Raw genomic sequence first — 25,860 nt, forward strand, 5'->3', positions numbered from 1 at the left:
TAACATCTCACAGCAAGAAAGGGCAAATCTGGTGCAGTCCATGAGGAGGAGATGCACTGCAGTACTTAAATGCAGCTGGTGGCCACACCAGATACTGACCGTTTCTTTTGATTTTGACCCCCCTTTGTTCAGGGACACATTATTCAATTTCTGTTAGTCACATGTCTGTGGAAATTGTTCAGTTTATGTCTCAGCTGTTGAATCTTGTTATGTTCATACAAATATTTACACATGTTAAGATTGCTGAAAACAAACGCAGTTGATAGTGAGAGGACGTTTCTTTTTTTGCTGAGTTTATGTCCCTCATAATAACAGCTAGATATAACTGCTGTAGCTAGAGCCTACACAATATATATATTCCTCAAAATAAAAGCGAGCTATAGTGAGGGAAAAAGTATTTGATGCCCTGCTGATTTTGTACGTTTGCCCACTGACAAAGAAATGATCAGTCTATAATTTTAATGGTAGGTTTATTTGAACAGTGAGAGACAGAGTAACAACAAAAGAATCCAGAAAAGCGCATGTCAAAAATGTTATAAATTGATTTGCATTTTAATGAGGGAAATAAGTATTTGACCCCCTCTCAATCAGAAAGATTTCTAGCTCCCAGGTGTCTTTTGTACAGGGAACGAGCTGAGATGAGGAGCACACACTTAAAGGGAGTGCTCCTAATCTCAGCTTGTTACCTGTATAAAAGACACCTGTCCACCGAAGCAATCAATCAATCAGATTCCAAATCTCCACCATGGCCAAGACCAAAGAGCTCTCCAAGGATGTCAGGGACAAGATTGTAGACCTACACAAGGCTGGAATGGGCTACAAGACCATCGCCAAGTAGCTTGGTGAGAAGGTGACAACAGTTGGTGCGATTATTCGCAAATGGAAGAAACACAAAAGAACTGTCTGTAACGATCATCTGAAAGAGGGGACCAAGATGCAGCGTGGTAAGTGGTCATAATTTATTAGAATGAAACACTTTAAATACAACAAGAAAATGAAAGCCAACAGTTCTGCCAGGTGAACACACAAGACAGAAAACAACTACCCACAAAACCCCAAAGGAAAACAGGCTGCCTAAATATGGCTCCCAATCAGCGACAACAATGTACAGCTGTCCCTGATTGAGAGCCATACCAGGCAAAAACAAAGAAATACAAAAACATAGAAAAAAGGACATAGAATGCCCACCCAAATCACACCCTGACCAAACCTAAATAGAGACATAAAAAGGCTCTCTCAGGTCAGGGCGTGACACTGTCAATCTCCCTCGGCCTGGGGCTCCATGCAAGACCTCACCTCGTGGAGTTGCAATGATCATGAGAATGGTGAGGAATCAGCCCAGAACTACACGGGAGGATCTTGTCAATGATCTCAAGGCAGCTGGGACCATAGTCACCAAGAAAATAATTGGTAACACACTACGCCGTGAAGGACTGAAATCCTGCAGCGCCCGCAAGGTCCCCCTGCTCAAGAAAGCACACATACATGCCCGTCTGAAGTTTGCCAATGAACATCTGAATGATTCAGAGGACAACTGGGTGAAAGTGTTGTGGTCAGATGAGACCAAAATGGAGCTCTTTGGCATCAACTCAACTCGCCGTGTTTGGAGGAGGAGGAATGCTGCCTATGACCCCAAGAACACCATCCACACCGTCAAACATGGAGGAGGAAACATTACGCTTTGGGGGTGTTTTTCTGCTTAGGGGACAGGACAACTTCACCGCATCAAAGGGACGATGGACGGGGCCATGTACCGTCAAATCTTGGGTGAGAACCTCCTTCCCTCAGCCAGGGCATTGAAAATGGGTCGTGGATGGGTATTCCAGCATGGCAATGACCCAAAACACACGGCCAAGGCAACAAAGGAGTGGCTCAAGAAGAAGCACATTAAGGTCCTGGAGTGGCCTAGCCATAGAAAATCTGTGGAGGGAGCTGAAGGTTCGAGTTGCCAAACATCAGCCTCGAAACCTTAATGACTTGGAGAAGATCTGCAAAGAGGAGTGGGACAAAATCCCTCCTGAGATGTGTGCAAACCTGGTAGCCAACTACAAGAAACGTCTGACCTCTGTGATTGCCAACAAGGGTTTTGCCACCAAGTACTAAGTCATGTTTTGCAGAGGGGTCAAATACTTATTTCCCTGACTGTATAACTGCTGTAGCTAGAGCCTACACAACACCTGCATCCCTCCTAATAACAGCTAGCTATGACTGCTGTAGCTAGGGCCTATACAACACCTATATCCCTCATAATAACAGATAGCTATAACTGCTGTAGCAAGGGCATACACAACACATACATCCCTCATAATAACAGCTAGCTATAATTGCTGTAACTAGGGCCGATACAACACATATATCCCTCATAATAACAGCTAGGTATAACTGCTGTAGCTTGAGCCTACACAACACCTGCATTCCTCATAATAACAGATAGGTATAATTGCTGTAGCTAGAGCTTATACAACACCTATATCCCTCATAATAACAGCTAGGTATAACTGCTGTAGCTAGGGCCAATACAACACATATATCCCTCATAATAACAGATAGCTATAACTGCTGTAGCTAGGGCCAATACAACACATATATCCCTCATAATAACAGATAGCTATAACTGCTGTAGCTAGGGCCTACACAATGAGCTAAACATACAAATAAAAAATAAAGTATACCTTTTTAGAAAGTACTAATGGGGAAGTGCTTATATGGCCGACCAGTGGCTTCAAAGCTTCTCATTGGCTAACACATAGCATCAGCAATCCAGGGTTTATATACATCTTTGGCATGAATGCACACCATGCAAACTCCTACACACAGAAACACACACACACACTTTTCGTGACAGTACAGCATAAAGGGAAAGAGATGCTTAGCTAACACAGAGGAGGTGGGTGCATCATGTTTCCAGTTCCCCACCCACCCTCCATGAAACTCAGCAGGAAGGAGACCAATGCAGGAAGGATGCATGGGTGCAATAATGGCTGCCTCCCTCCCTCCCAGAACTGAATCTGCTTCCCAAATTACACCCTATTCCCTTTAAAGTGCGCTACTTTTAACCAGGACCCATAGGGCTCTGGTCAAAGGCAGTTGACTACATAGGGAAATTGGTGCCATTTGCGACGCACACTGGGTCCAGCCCACCAGACTATACAGGCCAGGTTTTAACTGCTAACTCATCCTACAGCTGTGTTCACTGCCAAGCGGAACATCCTCTGTGGATCTGACAACATACTTAAGTGGATAAGTGATTTATAGTTCAAGAATAAGGATCATTCTGACTGTACTACTCTGGGGATTCTTTTCTCAGCATTTGTTGTTTCTGTACGATGAAATCACACACTCAAAACACACACACGCTTGCAAGCACGCTTGACACACATACACACACAAACTCGCATGCCAAGGCACGGATCAATTCCTTCCTAAATATGCAGGCAATCAGGTTTGGCAGAAATATCATCCTATCAAATTAAACTAGTTTGCTCGGAGTCATGCACCCCATTTAATTCAGGCTCTTATCAGTAATTCCTCATGTTTTAATTAACCTTGGTGATTAATTGCTAATCATAACAATACCCTCCTTAGCACTCGACGACACCTTTGGGGATGTGGAGCAGGTTCTAAGGATGTTTCTTTAGCAACAGGTCAACCATAGTACCAGGGGGGAGGAAAAGAGAAAGTCTGCGTCCCAAATGCCACCCTTTACTGTGCACTCCTTTTCACCAGAGCTTGATGGACCCTGGTCAAAAGTAGTGCACTATGAAAGGAATAGAGTGCTTTTTGACACGCAAAAAGAGTAACAAAATGGATAATAAAATCCATTTGAGCTGTGAAGAGGTGGAAGTGGGTAGACCGAATCAGTGGAGCAGATTACGATAACAATCAGTCAATCAAGCCTTTACCCCATCTATAAAATCAATAAGACACAGTCAGATAGACACAGTCAGGCAAGAACATCAGCGGAACTCGGTCTACACCGAGTCTCTCACACTCTCTCTTTATCTTAATTACTTGGTTGAGTAGATGTGTATTTCACCATCACGACCGATTATGAATGCGTGTAAAACATGTTCAGTTTCTGCCTGCTTAGGTAGCCCCAACTATGTATTTGTGCATCTGTGCTGCATCGCAAGGTTGGCTAATGGCAGCGCTAGCTGGGTAACCAGTTGTAAAGCTCTGTCGCTCTATCGCCGAGTACTTGTGTCTGTGTCTGTGTCTGTGTGTGTGTGGGTGTGTGTGTGAGTGCGCACGTGTGGACGTCACCGGGCGGTCGTCTGAGCTTGAAACTCATTACAGTGATTTCATGTCATTGTTGGGTGACTCTGGACAGTGTGTGGCATTTGTGGCCCTCCTGCGATACCCACCTCTGTTTATTCAATAGCAGCCTAATTGAAAATCATAGCAGGTATGGCCTTTTCTCAACGCAATCTAATTACCTGCCCTGGCGACAGTGTCACACAAAAAGACAGGCGTTGTCTTGTAAGCAAGTGGGTTCAAAAAAAAATATCCTAGACGAGGGCTCCCCTACTGGTGCCCTCCAGGTTTGGCCCCCACATATTTTCTGAGCAAAAAAAATGATAGAAAAATAATAATAATATATATACACATATTATTATATATTATTATAATATTATTATAATAATAATAGATTATTATACACAGTCAAACGTTTGGACACACCTACTCATTCCAGGGTTTTTCTTTATTTTTACTATTTTCTATATTGTAGAATAATAGTGAAGACATCAAAACTATGAAAAAGCGCAATCATATGGTAACCAAAAAAGTGTTAAACATATCAACGTATATTTCATATTTGAGATTCTTCCTTTGCCTTGATGACAGATTTGCAGACTCTTGGCATTCTCTCAAACAGCTTCATGAGGTAGTCACCTGGAATGCATTTCAATTAACAGGTGTGCTTTGTTAAAAGTACATTTGTGGAATTTCTTTCCTTCTTCATTTGTTTGAGACATTCAGAAGTGTTGTGACAAGGTAGGGGTGGTATTCAGAAGATAGCCCTATTTGGTAAAAGACCAAGTCCATATTACGGCAAATAAGCAAAGAGAAACGACCGTCCATTACCTTTAGACATGAAGGTCAGTCAATCCGGAGAATTTCAAGAACTTTGAAAGTTTCTTCAAGAGCAGTCGCAAAAACCATCAAGCGCTATGACGAAACTGCCTCTCATGAGGACCACCAAAGGAAAGGAAGACCCAGAGTTACCTCCGCTGCAGAGGATAAGTTTAGACCGGTGGAAATCCAAATTTGAGATTTCTGGTTCCAACAGACGTGTCTTTGTGAGACACAGAGTAGGTGAACGGATGATCTCTGCATGTGTGGTTCCCACCGTGAAGCATGGAGGAGGATGTGTGATGTTGTGGGGTGCTTTGCTGGTGACACTGTCTGTGATTTATTTGGAATTCAAGGCACACTTAACCAGCATGGCTACCACAGCATTCTGCAGTGACATGCCATCCCATCTGGTTTGCGCTTAGTGGAACTATCATTTGTTTTTCAACAGGACAATGACCCAAAACACACCTCCAGGCAGTGTAAGGGCTATTTGACCAAGAAGGAGAGTGATGGAGTGCTGCATCAGATGACTTGGCCTCCACAATCACCCAACCTCAACCCAATTGAGATGGTTTGGGATAAGTTGGACCGTAGAGTGAAGGAAAAGCAGCCAACAAGTGCTCAGCATATGTGGGAACTCCTTCAAGACTGTTAGAAAAGCATTCCAGGTGAAGCTGGTTGAGAGAAGGTCAAGAGTGTGCAAAGCTGTCATCAAGGCCAAGAGTGGCTACTTTGAAGAATCTAACATCTAAAATATATTTTGATTTGTTTAACACATTTTTCGTTACTACATGATTCCATATGTGTTATTTCATAGTTTTGATGTCTTCACTATTATTCTATAATGTAGAAAATAGTAAAAATAATGAAAAACCCTTGAATGAGTAGGTGTGTCCAAACTTTTGACTGGTACTGTATATATATATAGTTGGACATAAAAGACTGTAACAACACCAGGAAATCAGCATCAAGTGATTTAATTTTTTTTAATCTGTTCCCAAGTATTCCCAATAATAGAGAGACAAGTGATCGAATTCAAATGTAAGCAAGGTTTGAAATTATGTTTTAGTCAAATATTATATCTGTTTTCGCTTCTTGAGGTCAATTTTCAGTCTACACATTATTTCTAATTATGTTCCAACCCCCTGACAAGGTTCTGTAAACACTCACATACAGGCAGACACACAGGCACGCTAACATGCACAGACATGCACACACACACAAGACCCTCAAAACCCAAGTACATTGAGTTCTCATCACCGGCACTCATCTAAATTAGAGCCTCACACAAGGCATATTTTGTGTAGATGATGATGAGCAAAACAATGTGATGAGTGTTGTCTTAAGTCCTACTCCAAATGTGCTAAACAATGATAAGTAAGACAGTCCTATCCAAACAGGACCACTGTCTTCGCTCGTATAATGAGAAATCTCCAGGAGAAAGGGGAGATCCAGGTGTACCATCAACGTAATGGTTTGTGTTTGTTCGCCAGGCTTTCTGTCTGTCTGTCTGTCTGACTCTGTTTAATGGAGTTCAAGGATAACATCCTCACGCTGTTTTTAAAGCAATAATGTAGACAACATTCAACACAAACTCTTCAGAGAAACAGTCAATTTGAGGATATTTGTAAGAGTTGATAAAAACTATAACAGTGGACTGTGCTGTCAAAGAGTCTACTCATATGGCAAAACTCTGGTTCCATTCAGAGTAAAGGTATTATTATTGTGTATCAATAGCAAGACTACTGGGATGGCGGTTAGTCAATGGTCACATGGCACCTTCACTTACTGTAGAACATGTTTGTAAAGCTGTCATTCATACAAAAATCGTCCCAACACATTGTTGTGATGTTCAATGCACTTTCAATAAAGTTTGACTATGATTGATACCTTTGGGGTCGCTCAGCATGGATCCGAAGGCACTGATGATGTAATCGGCCTTGAGGCATATGATCTGATCCTCGTCCTCCATCCAATCACCTTTGTCTGTCAGCTCCGTACGACAGAACTCCATTCCTGCCACGCGACCTGCCTTCATGATGACCTCACGAGGGGACAGGAAGGGCATGAACTCACACTTCTCTTCCTTGGCCAGCTCCATCTATATGTAGGGGAAATATAGAGCTCAGGGGTCAATGGTGATGGGTCATCGACAGGTTACATCTTTAAATTGTGGCTTGAATTGTGTTGAATTATTTTAAGTATCAAAGATTATAATTTTTTTATCACAATATTTCTCGTCAAATGCAAAGTCATTTTAATCTAAAACTGGACAAAAAGATGTTTAATTATCAAGCCCAAGGTACAACTTTTTTATTCCCTTGGTTTGTCAGGACTGGAAAATATATTTTGTAGTCTCACACATTACAACGGCACACAATAGAAGACACTAGGAAGTTTTCCTGCTTTGTTCAAAGACCTTCAATTTCATACGGATTAATGAAAAAAAGCCCCATCTACAACAAAGTCATTGAAATTACGTTTCCAGTCCTGAGATGTGCACAAAAGGGAAGGGGGGTGGGTTGCTTCTATAATAGCTTCCCTTTCTCCCACAGTTTTCAGAAATTGTCTCAGTTGACATCAATGCTCATGCTTCACACAATATTCAACTTTTTTCAATGTGATGTGAAGGTTACTGACGCCTACAAGAGGCCTAAACTTAATATACCTTATAAACAAACTTAATTAGTGTGAGGCGATGCTAGCAGCTTAACTGTCTGCTTCTGCGGGGAAAAGCAAACAGCTGTTGATAATCACCTTACTTTTCTCATTTCGTTAGGGTTATTTTTGGCGTTACTATGGCAGCAAGAGGTGTGCTCTGACACGACGCATGACTAAAGATGCCGTTGGACGATGATTCTAGAATGAACTGTGCTGTCAAGCTCAACTCTCAACTAGAATAGCATTGACAGAAAGACACCTTGAACTTTTCATCACACTCGCAATCATAACTAATATACGGCAGTTGAAGAAAGCATCTTAACTTCAAGTGCTACTTTTACTGATGGTCTAACATATCAAAAGTTGATAAGAATCAAGACTGAAGGGAGTATACGAGTCAATGTCATGCTTCAAATGCAGGGATATCTTTTGAAGGAACAGTGAAAATAGCAACAGCACTGCCTATGATATCCTTCCTCTCGCCTTTGTGGCAGCACGACTAGAAAGGGACAGATCCCAGTGAGTCCGTCTGGGGCTCACGGCAGTGTGTGTGTGCAGGCGGAGAGCTTTTGACAGTTATCGCCCTCCAGAACCTAAGACAGGCCTTTGTAATAAACCAGAAAAAAGCGGCTTAAAAAACATGTCAGCAGGGCCAAGGAGAGGACACTCACACAGACAGCTTAATAAAGACAGCGTCCTCTCTCCTCTTCACTAGCCTTCTCCCTAACACTAACTCTCTGTCTATCTTTCTCCCTCAGTCTTTCTCTCTCTGTCTGTCTTTCTCTCTCTCCATCTTTCTCAAACAAGTTAAGCATCTGGTACACTGGTAACATTTAGCGATCTCTCTGTCAACGTCTTTTCTTTTATCCTTTCATTCCTTTGCTCTCCTTTCTTCTTTTTTCTCTACCTCCTCGGGGACAGCCCTGATGTTGGTGAAACCTTTTCTAAACACCACGTAGACCCGCTTGGCACCGCAGCGCAGGGAAGAAGTGGCACAGTCGAAAGCTGTGTCTCCTGAACCCAGAACAATCACCGTGCCACGCAGCTCTGGCAGGGAAGACTTGCAGCTACACATTCCTAAAAGCGGGAGAAGAGAAAAGGAGTTACAATCTGATCATTTATTGTGTTGATTTTGAGATTATATATACAGTACCAGTCAAAAGTTTGGACATATCTACTCATTCTACAATGTAGAATTATAGCGAAAACAACATAACTATTAAATAACACATACGGAATCATCTAATAACCAAAAAAGGGTTAAACAAATCAAAATATATTTTATATTTGAGATTCTTCAAAGTAACCACCCTTTGCCTTGATGACAGCTTTGCAGACTCTTGGCATTCTCTCAAACAGCTTCATGAGGTAGTCACCTGGAATGCATTTCAATTAACAGGTGTGCCTTGTCAAAAGTTAATTTGTGGAATTTCTTTCCTTCTTCCTTCGTTTGAGACATTCAGTAGTGTTGTGACAAGGTAGGGGTGGTATACAGAAGATAGCCCTATTTGGTAAAAGACCAAGTCCATATTATAGCAAGAACAGCTCAAATAAGCAAAGAGAAACGACAGTCCATTACCTTAAGACATGAAGGTCAGTCAATCCGGAGAATTTCAAGAACTTTGAAAGTTTCTTCAAGAGCAGTCGCAATAACCATCAAGCGCAATGATGAAACCTGCTCTCATTAGGACCACCAAAGGAAAGGAAGACCCAGAGCTACCTCTGCTGCAGAGGGTAAGTTCATTAGAGTTACCAGACTCAGAAATTGTAGCCCAAATAAATGCTTCACAGAGTTCAAGTAACAGACACATCTCAACATCAACTGTTCAGAGGAGACGGTGAATCAGGCTTTCATGGTCGAATTGCTGCAAAGAAACCACTACTAAAGGACACCAATAAAAAGAAGAGACTTCTTTGGGCCAAGAAACACGACCAATGGACATTAGATCAGTGGAAATCTGTCCTTTGGTCTGATGAGTCCAAATTTGAGATTTCTGGTTCCAACAGACGTGTCTTTGTGAGACGCAGAGTAGGTGAATGGATGATCTCCACATGTGTGGTTACCACCGTGAAGCATGGATGAGGAGGTGTGATGGCGTCGGGGTGCTTTGCTGGTGACACTGTCTGTGATTTATTTAGAATTCAGGGCACACTTAACCAGCATGGCTACCACAGCATTCTGCAGTGATACGCCATCCCATCTGGTTTGCGCTTAGTAGGACTATCATTTGTTTTTCAACAGGACAATGACCCAACACACCTCCAGGCTGTGTAAGGGTTATTTGACCAAGAAGGAGAGTGATGGAGTGCTGCATCAGGTGACCTGGCCTCCACAATCACCTGACCTCAACCCAATTGAGATGGTTTGGGATAAGTTGGACAGCATAGTGAAGGAAAAGCAGCAAACAAGTGGTCAGCCTATGGGGGAACTACTTCAAGACTGTTAAAAAAGCACTCAGGTGAAGCTGGTTGAGAGAAGGCCAAGAGTGTGCAAAGCTGTCATCAAGGCCAAAAGTGGCTACTTCGAAGGATCTAACATCTTAAATATATTTTGATTTGTTTAATACTTTTTTGGTTATTACATTATTCCATATGTCTTATTTCACAGTTTGATGTCTTAACTAGTATTCTATAATGTAGAACATAGTAAAAATAAAGAAAAACCCTTGAATGAGTAGGTGTGTCCAAACTTTTGACTAGTACTGTACGTCTAAGTGTTTAATTAATTGTGGGAAAACTACACTGAACAAAAACATAAAATGCAACATGCACTTATTATTAAGATTTTACTATTTTACAGATCATAAAAGGAAATCAGTCAATTGAAATACATTAATTGACTCTGAATACAGATATGCATCTGCTGGTCACAGATACTGTAAGTTAAAAAAAGGTAGGGGGCGTGGATCAAAAACCAGTCAGTATCTGTTTTTTGTGTATCATGCAGCACAACACATCTCCTTCGCATAGAGTTGATCAGGCTGTTGATTGTGGCCTGTGGAATGTTGTCCCACTCCTCTTCAATGGCTGTGAGAAGTTGCTGAATATTGGCGGGAACTGGAACACACTTTCGAACAAGTCGATCCAGAGCATACCAAACATGCTCAATGGGTGACACGTCTGGTGAGTATCCTTGCGACATGGGGCTGTGCATTATCATGCTGAAACATGAGGTGATGGCGGCGGATGAATGACACGACAATGGGCCTCATGATCCTGTTATGGTAACTCTGTGCACTCAAATTGCCATCGCAATTGTGTTTGTTGTCCGTAGCTTATTCCAGCCCATACCATAACACCACCGCCACCATGGGGTACTATGGTGTCTGCCATCTGCTCTGTACAATTCAAACTGGTATTCATCCAGTGTGCCAGTGGCCATCGAAGGTAAGCATTTGCCCACTGAAGTTTGTTACGATGCTAAACTGCAGTCAGGTCAAGACCCTTGTTAGGAGGCTGGTGGCTGGTCTCAGACGATCCCGCAGACGAAGAAGCTAGATGGAGTTCCTGGGCTAGCGCGGTTACACATGGTCTGCGGTTGTGAGATCGGTTGGAAGTACTGCCATACTCTCTAAAACAACGTTGGAGATGGCTTATGGTAGAGAAATTAACATTCAATTCTATGACAACAACTCTGGTGGAGATTCCTGCAGTCAGTATGCCTATTGCACGTCCCCTCAAAACTTGAGACATCTGTGGCACTGTGTTGTGACAAAACTGCACATTTTAGAGTGGCCTTTTATTTTCCCCAGCACAAGGTGCACCTGTGTAATGACCATGCTGTTTAATCAGCTTCTTGATATGCCAGACATGTCAGGTTGATGGATTATCTTGGTAAAGGAGAAATGAAACAAATGTGTGCACAACATTTGTGAGAAATAAGCTTTTTGTGTGTATGGAAAATTTGGGGATCTTTATTTTAGCTTAGGAAACATGCCTTTACATATATTTTTCAGTATAAATGAAATCTTTAAAAAAAGAAACAATTTAGTTGCTGCTGTCACTGCTCGTTCTATTGGCTGCAGTGTTTACCTGTTTTGCTGGCTTTGGAGACCAAAGGTAGGAAATCCTTTGAGGTGTAAAAGCCTTGGTCGATCGTCAGCTCCTCAAATATTTTATGTCTGTTAGCCTGTGGAAGACCTGGTGACAAAACGACACAGAAGTAAAGCAACGGAGTTGAGAATAGTTTTATAGCAACAAATAAAAAATTGGCACAGACAGAATTATGTAAATTCTGAAAGTTTAAAGCCCTTACAGAAAAAACACATGACTTTAATGTGATTACATATGATATTATGTGAAGTTAATGTGATAACATGTGACAGCATGTAAAAGCAACATGTGATAACATGAAACTACACATGAAAACATGATCTCATTCAAAATAAATGTGACAACATGGGGATGGAAAATGTCAACATTTTTCACGTGAAAACGCAATTCCACATGTGAGAGTTAGATTTTCACATACGAATCTGCAATTCCATATGCGAGGTGAAAATATGTTATTCTCCTCAACATAATGAACTCTAAATGTAACACTTTTTTGGGAATTAAATTATATGGGGGTTTTAAAGTAAGTGGTATGCTATTCAGATAAAATTGTGTCAAACAAATCTTTAACCAATGATAATATGATTCCATTTGACATTGTCACTTAGCACGGACTTTTCAAAATGACCCCAGCTGGGATTTGCACTCAACCGCTCATCTTTCTGCTGTTCTGACTATTCTGTCATCATTGATTTCCTTTACTTATTTCCGCAATTTGAGGGTTTTCTGTATAGTTGTCTAATGTTGGTGGGGAATATTATTCTGTTTTAATGTTACCCCTGAATCACTGTGATGAATATACGTGTGTATTTTTAACAAAGTTGATATTTACTTTACTTAAGTCCAACTATCCTTTTATCTCACTCCTTGTCTACTGGTGACACTTTCTACAATCCTATGGAAGACAGAGCTCTCTATTTATTTATTTTAAACTTTAGTTAAGAGTCAGTTAACAACAAATTCTTATTTACAATGACGGCCTACACCGGCCAAACACGGGCGACGCTGGGCCAATTGTACTCCGCCCTGTGGGACTCCCAATCACGGCCGATTGTGATACATCCTGGACTTGAACCAGGGTGTCTGTATTGAGAGGTAGTGCCTTAGACCGCTGCGCCACATGGAAGCCCCGCTACTGTCATGTCAATCCAGTGAAAAACTACACTGGACTGAAATGGTTTTGTATTGGTTCCATTGTGTTGAGTACTGAGTTCTAAACCTTGACCTACAATTATCACTGTGATATATTTTACAGGGACAATACTTTAATCTATGCCTTAGAAATACCTGACAAAGCCTCTATTTTACCACAAGCAATCATGTCACATTGATATGAACAAGGCTCAGATCTAACACAATAGTAGAAACTGAGACTTGCTGGCTGCATTTAAACATATATTTTCCCACTAATTGGTCTTTTGATGAATCAGATCAGCTCTTTTGTCCAAAATTGGGCAAAATAACAGAATTGGGCTGCTTGTGTAAATGCAGCCACTGAGAAGAATTGGAAAGTTACACACTCTGAAATAATATAGCAATAACCTTTTTGGTGCAATATTGTAACATTAACTATATCAGTATGTTGGTATATATTTATATTAACCAACTTGTTAAAATGCATGGCTCCTAATGGGGATATTACTGTATATCACGGCTGAGGGCTCATTAAATATGGATATGAATTGCTGAGTAATGGTGACTGGGAGGGTAAATTGTGACACATAGCAGAGTAGTTTTATAACAGTGTTTAAAAACGCAAGGTTACAGTATATGAAACAATGGGCACATTCCACTAAGAAAGACAAGTGAGTAGTGTCCCTTATTTCTAGGAGAAGGCTTTTATGTTAAAACATTTGGGGCAGCCAATTCTGCAGCAGTAGTAATCCAAAGAAATTAGACTCTGGGAACTGCTCGAATACTACAAACATACAGTATCTCTATAAAAAGGTCAACTACAGAAATAAAACATATTTGGATTAACAGTATATGTGGCAAACAAACAAAATAGCATTTGTGATCAACACAAACCAAATATTATAGCACCATTATTGAAACCACTATATGCAGCTAAACAACAACAGGGACGTGAAGTTACAGGACATTACCTTTAAACCTATTCATCTGGGTTTAAACTGACCCTCTCCAAACCCCTCCCTGCAGTGTTACTCTACCTGACTGTACAGTCCTTTTTGTAAGTATTCAGACCCCTTGACGTTTTCCAATACTTAACAGCCATATTCTAAAATGTATTTCAAAAAATAATAATTCTCAGCAATCTATACACAATACCCCATAATGACAAATTAAAAACAGGTTTGTAGAAATGTTAGCAAATATATTAAAAATAAAAACTGAAATAATACATTTACATAAGTATTCAGACCTTAACTCGGTACTTTGTTGAAGCACCTTTGGCAGCGATTACAGCCTCAAGTCTTCTTGGGCATACCTGTATTTGGGGAGTTTCTCCCATTCTTCTCTGCAGATCCTCTCAAGCTCCGTCAGGTTGAATGGGGATCAGTCGCTGTACAGCTATTTTTAGGTCTCTCCAGAGATGTTCGATCGGGTTCAAGTCGGGGCTCTGGCTGGGCCACTCAATAGAAATTCAGAGACTTGTTCCGAAGCCACTCCTGCATTAACTTGGCTGTCTGCTTAGGGTTGTTGTCCTATTGGAAGGTGAACCTTCGCCCCAGTCTGAGGTCCTGAGTGCTCTGGAGCATGCTTTCATCAAGGATCTCTCTGTACATTGCTACGTTCATCTTTCCCCCGATCCTGACTAGAGGTCAACCGATTATAATTTTTCAATGCCGATAACGATACCGATTATTGGAGGGCCAAAAAAGACGCCTCCGATTAATCGGCCTTTTCCCCCCCCCCATTTATTATTTATTTATTTATTTATTTTTACATGTATTTATAATAATGATATTTACAACAATACTGAATGAACACTTATTTTAACTTAATATAATACATCAATAAAATCAATTTAGCCTCAAATAAATAATGAAACAGGTTCAATTTGGTTTAAATAATGCAAAACAAAGTGTTGGAGAAGAAAGTAAAAGTGCAATATGTGCCATGTAAAAAAGCTAAGGTTTAAGTTCCTTGCTCAGAACATGGGAACATATGAAAGCTGGTGGTTCCTTTTAACATGAGTCTTCAATATTCCCAGGTAAATTTTAGGTTGTAGTTATTATAGGAATTATAGGACTATTTCTCTCTATACGATTTGTATTTCATATACCTTTGACTATTGGATGTTCTTATAGGCACTTTAGTATTGCCAGTGTAACAGTATAGCTTCCGTCCCTCTCCTCGCTCCTACCTGGGCTTGAACCAGGAACACATCGACAACAGCCACCCTCGAAGCACCGTTACCCATGTAGAGCAAGGGGAACAACTACTCCAAGTCTCAGAGCGACGTTTGAAACGCTATTAGCACGCACCCGGCTAACTAGCTAGCCATTTCACATCGGTTACACCAGCCTAATCTTGGGAGTTGACAGGCTTGAAGGGGTGGGTATAATTTGTGGAACGTTCCAACAGGAATCTGTTCCAAAAAACGTAAAGTAAAAGGTTGCCAACCAACAATGCATACAAAGTAGCAATGCATACAAACCTAGCTAACTAGCTGCCGAATAGGCATCAACTCACCACGTAGCTTATTCTTAATGTTTGTCTATAGGCAACCAGAGTGAGGACAGACATTTTTCAGAATAAACGTGATGAGTGAAAAACGCAATGAAATAGACCATTCACTACCCGGTATCTTATTCTGCCGCTATATAACTTTGTATGCGTTGTTTTTTGGCAACCTTGTTATTTACGAAGTTTTTGGAATAGATTCCTGTTGGAACGTTCCACAAATTATACCCACCCGGTTTGAAGTCATAAACAGCTTTTAACACTGCTGCTGGCAAAACGCAGGAAAGTGCTGTCTGAATGAATGCTTACGAGTTATGTTATGTCAATGTTATGTCAATGTTATGTCATAATTACGTAAAATTCTGGCAAATTAGTTCGCAACGAGCCAGGCGGCCCAAACAGTTGCATATACCCTGACTCTGCGTGCAATGAATGCTAGAGATGTGACAATTTCATGTTAGCAGGCAATATTAACTAAATATGCAGGTTTAAAAATATATACTTGTTTATTGATTTTAAAGAAAGGCATTGATGTTTATGGTTAGGTCCATTGGTGCAACGACAGTGCTTTTTTCGCAAATGCGCTTGTTAAATCAACAACCGTTTGGCGAAATAGGCTATGATTCAATGATAAATTAACAGGCACCGCATCGATTATATGCAACGCAGGACACGTTAGATAAACTAGTAATATAGCCTTCCCTGTAGCTCAGTTGGTAGAGCATGGTGTTTGCAACACCAGGGTTGTGGGTTCGATTCCCACGGGGGGCCAGCACAGAAAAAAAAAATGTATGATATGTATGAAATTGTATGAAATGTATGCATTCACTACTGTAAGTCGCTCTGGATAAGAGCGTCTGCTAAATGACTAAAATGTAATATCATCAACCATGTGTAGTTAACTAGTGATTATGTTAAGATTGATAGTTTTTTTATAAGATAAGTTTAATGCTAGCTAGCAACTTACCTTGGCTTCTTGCTGCCCTCGCATAACAGGTAGTCAGCCTGCCATGCAGGCTCCTCGTGCGTTGGATTGGATTAGTAACCGGAAGGTTGCAAAAACAAATCCCCGAATCCCCCCTGAACAAGGCAGTTAACCCCCGTTCCTAGGCCGTCATTGAAAATAAGATTTTTTTTTTAAATGTCCCCCCCCAAAAAATAAAAAATAAAAAAATCGGCAAATCGGTGGCCAAAAATACGATTACCGATTGTTATGAAAACTTGAAATCGGCCCTAATTAATCGGCCATTCCGATTAATCGGTCGACCTCTAATCCTGACTAGTCTCCCAGTCCATGCCGCTGAAAAACATCCCCACAGCATGATGCTGCCACCACCATGCTTCACCGTAGGGATGGTGCCCAAATTCTTCCAGATGTGACGCTTGGTATTAAGGCCAAAGAGTTGTTTCTCATGGTCAGAGAGTCCTTCAGGTGCCTTTTGGCAAACTTCAAGCAAGCTGTCATGTGCCTTTTACTGAGGAGTGCTGGAGTGCTGCAGAGATGGTTGCTCTTCTGGAAGATTCTCCCATCTCCACTGTAAGAGTGACCATCGGGTTCTTGGTCACCTCCCTAGCCCTTCTCCCCTATTTGCTCAGTTAGGAAGAGTCTTGGTGGTTCCAAACTTCTTCTATTGAAGTATGATGGAGGACACCGTTTCCTTGGGGACCTTCAACCGGCAAAAATGTTTTGGCACCCTTCTCCAGATCTGTGCCTCAACACAATCCTGTCTCGGAGCTCTACGGACAATTCATTCGACCTCATGTCTTGGTTTTTGCTCTGACATGCACTGTCAACTGTGGGATGTTATATAGACAAGTGTGTGCATTTCCAAATCATGTCCAATCAATTGAATTTACCACAGGTGGACTTCCAATCAAGTTGTAGAAACATCTCAAGGGTCTGACAACGTACTGTATGTAAATAAGTTATTTATGTTATTTTTTATATACATTTGCTAAAATTTCTAAAAACCTGTTTTCACTTTGTCATTATGGGGTTTGTGTGTAGATTGATGATCTGAATACTTTTCGAATGCACTGTATAGTCATCATTAGTATTCAATACCAAATCAAAGCACGTGAACAAAAAAACCCTTGCAGTAGACGATCATGACAAAGTGGATTGTAAGTAATGTGGCTCCATTTGCCATGCATTTCATCTAATTTCCCTTCTCCTCTATCGGTCTCTCTCTTACTCTCTCACTCCCTCGGCAGGCCATCCATGTACAGTGGAGTGAACCCTACCCCTTTTTTCATATTAAGAATATAATATGATATAGAATACATCCTCTGTTGCAGATGTTTTCATTCGCCGCCGGGGCCTCCTCTCATTAATCAAACCTTATCAGTTGCCATCCGACTAGAAAAAGAGAAAAAGAGGGACAGAGAGAGGGGGACACAGAGGGAGAGAGAGAGCATGAGACAGAAAGTGAGAGGGAGGTGGAGAGAGAGATAGAGAGGGAGATAGAGAGAAGGAAAAATACAAAAAAAGGAAGGGACAAGGGGGAGAAGGAGGAGTAGGAGGAGGGGAGTGCACATTCACTCCCTGACCTCGTTCACCCTTATGATGATCAAGCACCAAGGACAGATTGTTAAATAATGCAGCGGCACACTAAGTACATTAAGATTTAACATAAATCAAGACCTCTGAAGCCATAACTGCCCTCTGTACTGGGATCCATTAACCTTGTCACTGGGAGAAAGGGACACATCCAGAGGGAGAATATGGACACTTCCGCCACACCTTATGGAAGCCACTGGTACTCACATAGATAGGCCTTATGCTGGACTCATAGTGAGACATAATAATTCACACGCAGTAAAGGGTACCATTTCAAAAGATAAATTGGTAGTGCTACACATTTGTTGTGGAAGAGATGAGTTTCTATATAAATATATACATTCAATCAATTGTTATTAATTATGTCAAGTTTTCCTTCTGTTGCGAATTCATTGACACAACTTGACGTTGACTTTCTGATCGAAAATCAGCCCCGATCGGCGTCGTCCTGTCTACTATCCAACAACATCAGCTATTGATTTTCCAATGTTTTAAAATCAAAAGCTGTCTTTAAAAATGATCAGAACCCTTTTAAACCATTCAAAACTACTTCTATCACTTTCCCTGCTTGTTCTTTGCTTTACATCAACTTATTTCTTCCACCCCTCTTTTCAAGATGTGCCAATCCAATCAATGGACGGTCCGTTCATCTGTCCTTCCAGCCTTTCAGAAATATGCGGAACAGCTGCTGTCTTTAAAAACACCAAAGAAGGGATGGAATTTTCCATACACCACAGAAATCAAAGGAGAACCAAGACAATTGAGCCTCACCACCACAGATCACATTGTAGAGCGGAGGATAAAGGGTTAATCCACTGTTTAAACCAAATGAACCTTTGAGCTGGCTTCCTAAGCTTATAGCTCAGAAACAATGCCCTTATCTCTCTCCCTCAACCTGCCTTCCGTTCAGCATACTGCCAGCGAAAAATTAGCATGTCAATCATGTCGGAGGATGACATTTAAAAAGCCTGTAAAGGACTAGTATGAAATCACAGAAATTAATTGCAAACACACTTCCGCTTGAATTTTTCATAGGGAATTGAAATTCCTTTACATCCCTTTGTGAGGAAAAGGAGAAAAAAAATCCCAAAATGGTTTTAAATAAACGACTCGCCGTAATTAGGGAGTCCACTATCAAATGACTCTGAGCATTTTGAAACAATGAATTATAGGAGTCTTTTTTATTCTGTCTTAGTTCAGTAAAACCAAACAAACAGACACAGACAGACAGACAGACAGACAGACAGACAGACAGACAGACAGACAGACAGACAGACAGACAGCTTCAAGGAACGTTTGAGTTCCCCAGATCCACACAGCTACAAGACAGCTACATTTATTTGCCTGCTATAGAAAAAATAATAACAATATTATTACTCCCTTAACGCGTTTCTTTCATTTTGGCATATATTTGTTTCTGCAGAAGAAGTCTTCAGTTAAGGCAAGTCATCACTATGTAACGGAGTGCTTCTTTGATTCTAATGAGAAATAGGAGCATTTGAATGAAGCTCAGCCAGAAAGATAACAGGTTCATAGAGGTATTAAGTGTTTGAGAAAGACAGCGAGAGTTAACATTTAATGTTAACTCTCTGTCTTTCTCAAACACTGCTTCAACTGACGTACAGCCACAGAAGAAAGTAAATCCTCCACCAATTGTTTCAACATTCCATAAACTAATGGACCAGCTAGACTCTGAAAGGTACAAATAGACAAGCAAATGAGACTGAAATAGCAAAAGGAGACCAGACCGTCTATTTTGAAAGGTTGTAGCAGATATTCAATTGATTCTACAGGTCACGGGTCACGATGGATTTCATTTGCAGATATATGAGTGGGTAAAAGAGGGAGAGCACAGACTGTAAAAAGCCCTCGGACCCTGACGAGGGAGTGTGCGTGTGCGTACGTGCGCACATTTATGCATGCGTGTCGGGGCGTGTGTGCGGGCTTGAGTGTGTCTGTGTGCGTGTGAGGGTTGACATCAGGTTAGCCTTCCGTGCCAGTGGTGAGGTGTATCGCTAAAGAGTATTCCGGGTCAGCGAATCAGAGCTCTGGGATAACCCAGCAGGGGGGGACTCTGGGTAGATATTTGATGGGGGCACGTGGCATGCTCGGTGGCGCCCCAGCGGGCCTCACAATGGGCACTGTTAGTTTACCATGCTGGGACACAGTATCGCACACAGAAATAACAAATGACAAGTGAATGAGGCTGACGCTGTGAGGCGGGTTAAAGCAGGACCTCTGAAAGAGCAGCCAGCTCACAGAGGACGCATCCCAAATGGCACCGTATTTCTTATATATTGCACTACTTATTACCAGATCCCTACGGGCCACTGAGTGTCACATTATTACAGAAATTGACTGCTGTGGTACCAAAGGCTCTCCCCCCCGGTTGACTTCATTAGTGCACCCGGTACCACAAAACGTTTTGCGACGGAAAACAGAAATAAGCTATTCTTATTGGACAAGTTCATGTAGTCACTCCATGCATCAGTCAGTTTTCTTCTATTTGGTGGCCAATGAATACAACCCACATCATCTTTACATTTGCTCAAACATATTGGTATGAGAGTACATATGTACAGAGAGAGGGTGGAAAAGACAAGAAGAAAAGGAATTAATGAATAACCAACCAATGCCGATAAAGACAGCTTTGTAACCTTCATCTCTCAGAGAGAGCAGAGTCATCCCGTCCTGGCCCAGGGCTTTCTCACACACCACCTGAAACAATATACAACACAACTCATTAGTTATAATGGGAGCACCAGCTCTAAGAACATTTCAACGGATAATCTATTGTATAATTATAATAAATGTTGTACGTAAAATGCTTGATGATCAAGAACCCTAAGTTCTAACACTTGGCTTAACACTCCGGTTGGATGAGCATCTCTGTTAATGAGTTGTACCAATAATCAAAATGACCTAACTTGGGACGCTATTCACTCTTTATGTGATTATAAGTCTTCTTCAAATTCTTCACTTCTACTATTTATCTTTTCACAGAACAGAACAGAGCAGGACGAATCACATAGACATGCAAATGCCTCACCTCTAACTACTCCCCTCACTCCACTCCCTCCATTCTTTTCAGCAACCAAATCTGTTTCCTGGTTTAAAATGAATCATGAGCAGGTGCTGTCTGGTCTGGTCTGGTCTGGTCTGCAGTGGCTGGCTAGCTGGCCGTGGTAAGGACTATCGATTGCCCTTTCTCACCACTGTGGCATTCAAGCAACAGACAGACAGACAAGCTAGAGCATCGCCCCAAGTTGCAGCCGGTGCCGGAGACACACGGTCTCAGCAGCCTGGAGCCTGCCCGGCCTGATGCAGGTTTTAATTGTTCTTTATTAATGTGCCTGACATTTGGGCTGCTGATCTTCTCCCAGACCTGTCGCCTGTGCTAGTCTCTGATGTAAACGAGGAAGGGGACAGGGGAATGGAGGGAGAGAGAGAGATAGAGGGAGAGAGGGGACAGGGGGAGATGGAGAGAGAGTGGGAGGGGAGGTGGGGGACTCATTACCTTGATGCCCAAATCCATCATCAGCTCCACCTCGAAGTGCACTACCTCATATGGCAGCCTGAACTGAGGGATCTCCGCAGAGCTGCGAGAGAGAGAGAGAGAGAGGAAGAATGAACGTGACTGGGAGATGGAGAAGGGGAAGGAGGAGCAGGACGAAAAGGAGGAGGATGAGGCGGATGAGGAGGAGGATGAAGAAGAGGGATGACAGAGAAAGGACTCTCAGAGGAATATGAAAAGTTAGGCGTGAGGAAGAAAAAATAGATAGACACAGGGAAGTGGATTCTCTATACTGTTGCAACACCAACTCCTTTTTCTTATTTTCATTTGATGATTTGGGTTTGTATTCACTTTTTCTACTTTCTCTGGCTCAGAATTATCCTGCTTCTATGTCCAACCTCTCCCTGAACCAACCTCAAATTATTAATTTTATTCCCTGTTGTCCCTCGAAGTACGTGAAACCCACTGTGGACATTTGCAGGACTCCTAGGAGAAGTCAAAAAACGTCTGCTAAATGACTAAAATGTAAAATGTACTAAAGGCCTGGGTAGGTAATTGGTAACCCAATCCAAACTCAGGCATTTGAAAGATGAATATTCACAATTACCAAAACTCTCATTAGCAGCTGTGACCTTATACAATGTTCTTTATATTGATCCAGCAGACCCATGATCCACAATGCCCTTTAGTGGTAAATGCCCCACACAAAAGGACATGAATTTAGATGAATTACAGATGCATATCCGCAAGCGTTGACAAGGAGCCACAGATCTGGCTTTAAGTTACACCACTGACTAATTGCTGCCCAGGAAGCGAATGAATACAAATGTAGGATCTTAATTTCATCACTCTTTTGTTGCTGAGAATTTGAATTGAAGATGAGCATTGTCATTTACATAAATTCACTGAAAACCCACACTAACACACGTTATATTGTGACAATATATACTGAGTATACCAAACATTAAGAACACGTTCCTAATATTGAGTTCCTAATTTGTCCTTATGAAGGCCCAGGTTGGGGTCAAAGTCCTAGTCCTATTAAACAAACACTTTGGGAGCATTACATTTTTGTTATTTTGTTATGTTACTAGCCATTGAAAAAAAAAAAAAATGTGTAGATAATTAAAATACATGTTACAATGTCAACTTGAAAAGAGGTCTAGGTGTGACAACAAACACTGGTGGGATGTTGAAGTTTTACCTCAGTCCGCCGATCCACTTTTGTTTTTCGAATATGGTGATGTCATCGTAGCCAAGGCGAGCCAGGAAGGAAGCACAGCTGATGCTGGCCGGGCCACAGCCAATCAGAGCGATCTTGGAGTGGAAGCTGTTAGGCATCTGGTCTGGTGGAGGGAGAGCTGGGTTCCTCACTTGAGGAATGCCCATCTTACTAAAGATCTGAGGTGATAACAGATACATGAGGGAGTTTGGTTGACGTACTTGCTTGATTGCTTGCTTACTTAGACAATTCAATTCCTTGTGGAATATACAGTGCATTCAGAAAGTATTCAGACCCCTTGACTTTTTCCACATTTTGTGACGTTACTACCTTACTCTAAAATTGATTCAATTGACTATTTTCCTCATCAATCTACACAGAATACCCCATAATGACAAAGCGAAAACAGGTATCTTGAAATTTTAGCAAATTTAGAACGAACAAAAAACAATAAATACCTTATTTACATAAGTATTCAGACCCTTTGCTATGAAACAGTTAATTGAGCTCAGGTGCATCCTGTTTCCATTGATCATCCTTGAGATGTTTCTACAACTTGATTGGAGTCCACCTGTGGTAAATTCAATTGACATGATTTGCAAAGGCACACACCTGTCGATATAAGGTCCCACAGTTGCCAGTGCATGTCAGAGCAAAACCCAAGCCATGAGCTCCGAGACAGGACTGTGTCGAGGCACAGATCTGGGGAAGGGTACCAAAACTGCTGCATTGAAGGTCCCCAAGAACACTGTGATCTCCATCATTTTTAAATGGAAGAAGTTTGGAACCACCAAGACTCTTCCTGGAGCTGGCCTCCAAACCAAACTGAGCAATCAGGGGAGAAGGGCCTTTGTCAGAGAGGTGACCAATAATCCATGGTCACTCTGACAGAGCTCCAGAGTTCCTCTGTGGATATGGGAAAACCTTCCAGAAGGACAACCATCAATGCAGCACTCCACCAATCAGGCCTTTATGGTAGAGTGGCCAGACGGAAGCCACTCCTCAATAAAAGGCACATGACAACCTGCTTGGAGTTTTCCAAAAGTCACCTAAAGGACTCTCAGACCATGAGAAACAAGATTCAGTGGTTTGATAACTCTGTACCGGTACCCCCTGTATGTAGCCTCGTTATTGTTATGTAATTTTCTTGTGTTACTTTTAGATTTTCTTTTTTTCACTTTAGTTTACTTAGTAAATATTTTCTTAACTCTATTTCTTGAACTGCATTGTTGGTTAAGGGCTTGTAAGTAAACATTTCACCATAAAGTCTACACCTGTTGTATTCTTGGCATGTGACAAATAAAATTGGATTTGATTATGATTTGATGAAACCAAGATTGAATTGTTTGGCCTGAATGCCAAGTGTCACGTCTGGAATCCCACGGGGGGCCAGCACAGAAAAAAATGTATGATATGTATGTATGTATGTATGTATGTATGATATGTATGAAATTGTATGAAATGTATGCATTCACTACTGTAAGTCGCTCTGGATAAGAGCGTCTGCTAAATGACTAAAATGTAAAAAAAAAAATGTAAAAACTGAAGAAGCCTGGTACCATCCCTACGGTGAAGCATGGTGGTGGCAGCATCATGCTGTGGGGATGTTTTTTAGTGGCATGGACTAGGAGACTAGTCAGCATCAAGGGAAAGATGAATGGACCAAAGTACAGAGAGATCCTTGATGAAAACCTGCTCCAAAGCACTCAGGACCTCAGACTGGGGCGAAGGTGGCTTTGGGACAAGTCTCTGAATGTCCTTGAGTGGCCCAGCCAGAGCACGGACTTGAACCCAATCTAACATCTCTAGAGAGACTTGAAAGTAGCTGTGCAGCAATGTTCCCCATCCAACTTGACAGAGCTTGAGTGGATCTGCCAAGAAGTACGGGACAAACTCCCCAAATTCAGGTGTGCCAAGCTTGTAACGTCATACCCAAAAAGACTTGAGGCTGTAATCTCTGCCAAAGATTCTTCACCAAAGTACTGAGTAAAGGGTCTGAATACTTATGTAAATGTATATTTAAAATAAAAAAATGGCTTTTGCTTTGTCATTATGGGGTATCGTGTGTAGATTGAAAAAAACACAATTTAATTAATTTTAGAATAAGACTGAAACGTAACAAAATGTGGAAAAAGCCAAGGGGTCTAAATACTTTCCGAATGTACTGTAGGTCATCATTAATGAACCACAACCAGTTCCAAAGCCTTTTGTCCTGTGTCATTTGTTCTACTCATTCATGCTTGGTTTATCCCCATCCAGTACTAGCAATGTCTGCCATTGCCTGTCTAGACTGACTGACTGTATGGCAGTTCCTTTATCCTGGCCATGCTAAAATCAGGCAAAGTGTTCGATTGCACATACAAAACGGTTCAAAACTCCAATCAAATTAGAACATGGTCTGCCCAACTAAAAGCTATCTCTGGGACTACACCACACTGGCTGTTAAATAACTAGCCCTAGAGTCATCTACTAAAATAATATGGAGAGAAAACAACATTAATCAGATTGCTTCTGTAGCGCACCATGTTCACTGATGATTTTCAAGACAAATATAGACTACTGCTACACAAACAGTTGAAAGAGAATGTTGTAGCAGCAACATATCCATAATTAGGGGTGAAATGAAAGTGAGGATACTTTGTCTCCTTAATAAGATGATCTAGATCAATACATGAAGCCTCGAATTGTTACTGCAATATTATGCCTGAGCTATAGGTGATATTCATTTAGTTATTCATGTGTTTCATGAACTGTGAAGCCCAAATTGCTGCATGACAATGCATTTTTAATAGTGCTTAAGAGCAGTTCAGAGGCCTTGTTATTCAAAACACCCATCTCTGTTTTTCTAATTCTTCTCACACTCTAATTGAACACTAATTGAACACCAAACTACTTGTGACAAACTGCTGCGACGCTAGCTTTGCTTCACATCTTATATGTGTGGGTAGCACTGGGTACAATAAGCACACAGCACACGCATACAGAAGCATCAATCAAAAGCATCATCCAGCATCAATGGATGAAACATGACTCCCCTGCCCAGTGCTTATCATCATAACAAACTGGACACATCAATACTGCTTTCACAAGACAACTCCCCTCTGGTCTGTCTGAACTACTGAGAGT

The 25,860-nt window shown here is 41.4% G+C and overlaps 1 protein-coding gene across 3 annotated transcripts in view; it reads right to left on the minus strand.

Annotated features, from left to right (window-relative positions):
• Positions 1–25,860, minus strand: part of dpyda (dihydropyrimidine dehydrogenase a) — a 216,110-nt gene that overhangs the window by 110,140 nt on the left and 80,110 nt on the right. For all 3 annotated transcript variants that reach the window (XM_029698324.1, XM_029698334.1, XM_029698344.1), the window contains exons 6-11: positions 22,717–22,913; positions 21,516–21,597; positions 20,629–20,716; positions 11,770–11,877; positions 8,645–8,814; positions 6,967–7,177 (exon numbers count right to left, since the gene is read on the minus strand). In XM_029698324.1, coding sequence (XP_029554184.1) covers positions 6,967–7,177; positions 8,645–8,814; positions 11,770–11,877; positions 20,629–20,716; positions 21,516–21,597; positions 22,717–22,913 — 856 coding nt within the window. The remainder of the gene's footprint in view (positions 1–6,966; positions 7,178–8,644; positions 8,815–11,769; positions 11,878–20,628; positions 20,717–21,515; positions 21,598–22,716; positions 22,914–25,860) is intronic.

Source organism: Salmo trutta, chromosome 2 (assembly GCF_901001165.1).
Source record: "Salmo trutta chromosome 2, fSalTru1.1, whole genome shotgun sequence".
Lineage (NCBI taxonomy): Eukaryota > Metazoa > Chordata > Actinopteri > Salmoniformes > Salmonidae > Salmo > Salmo trutta.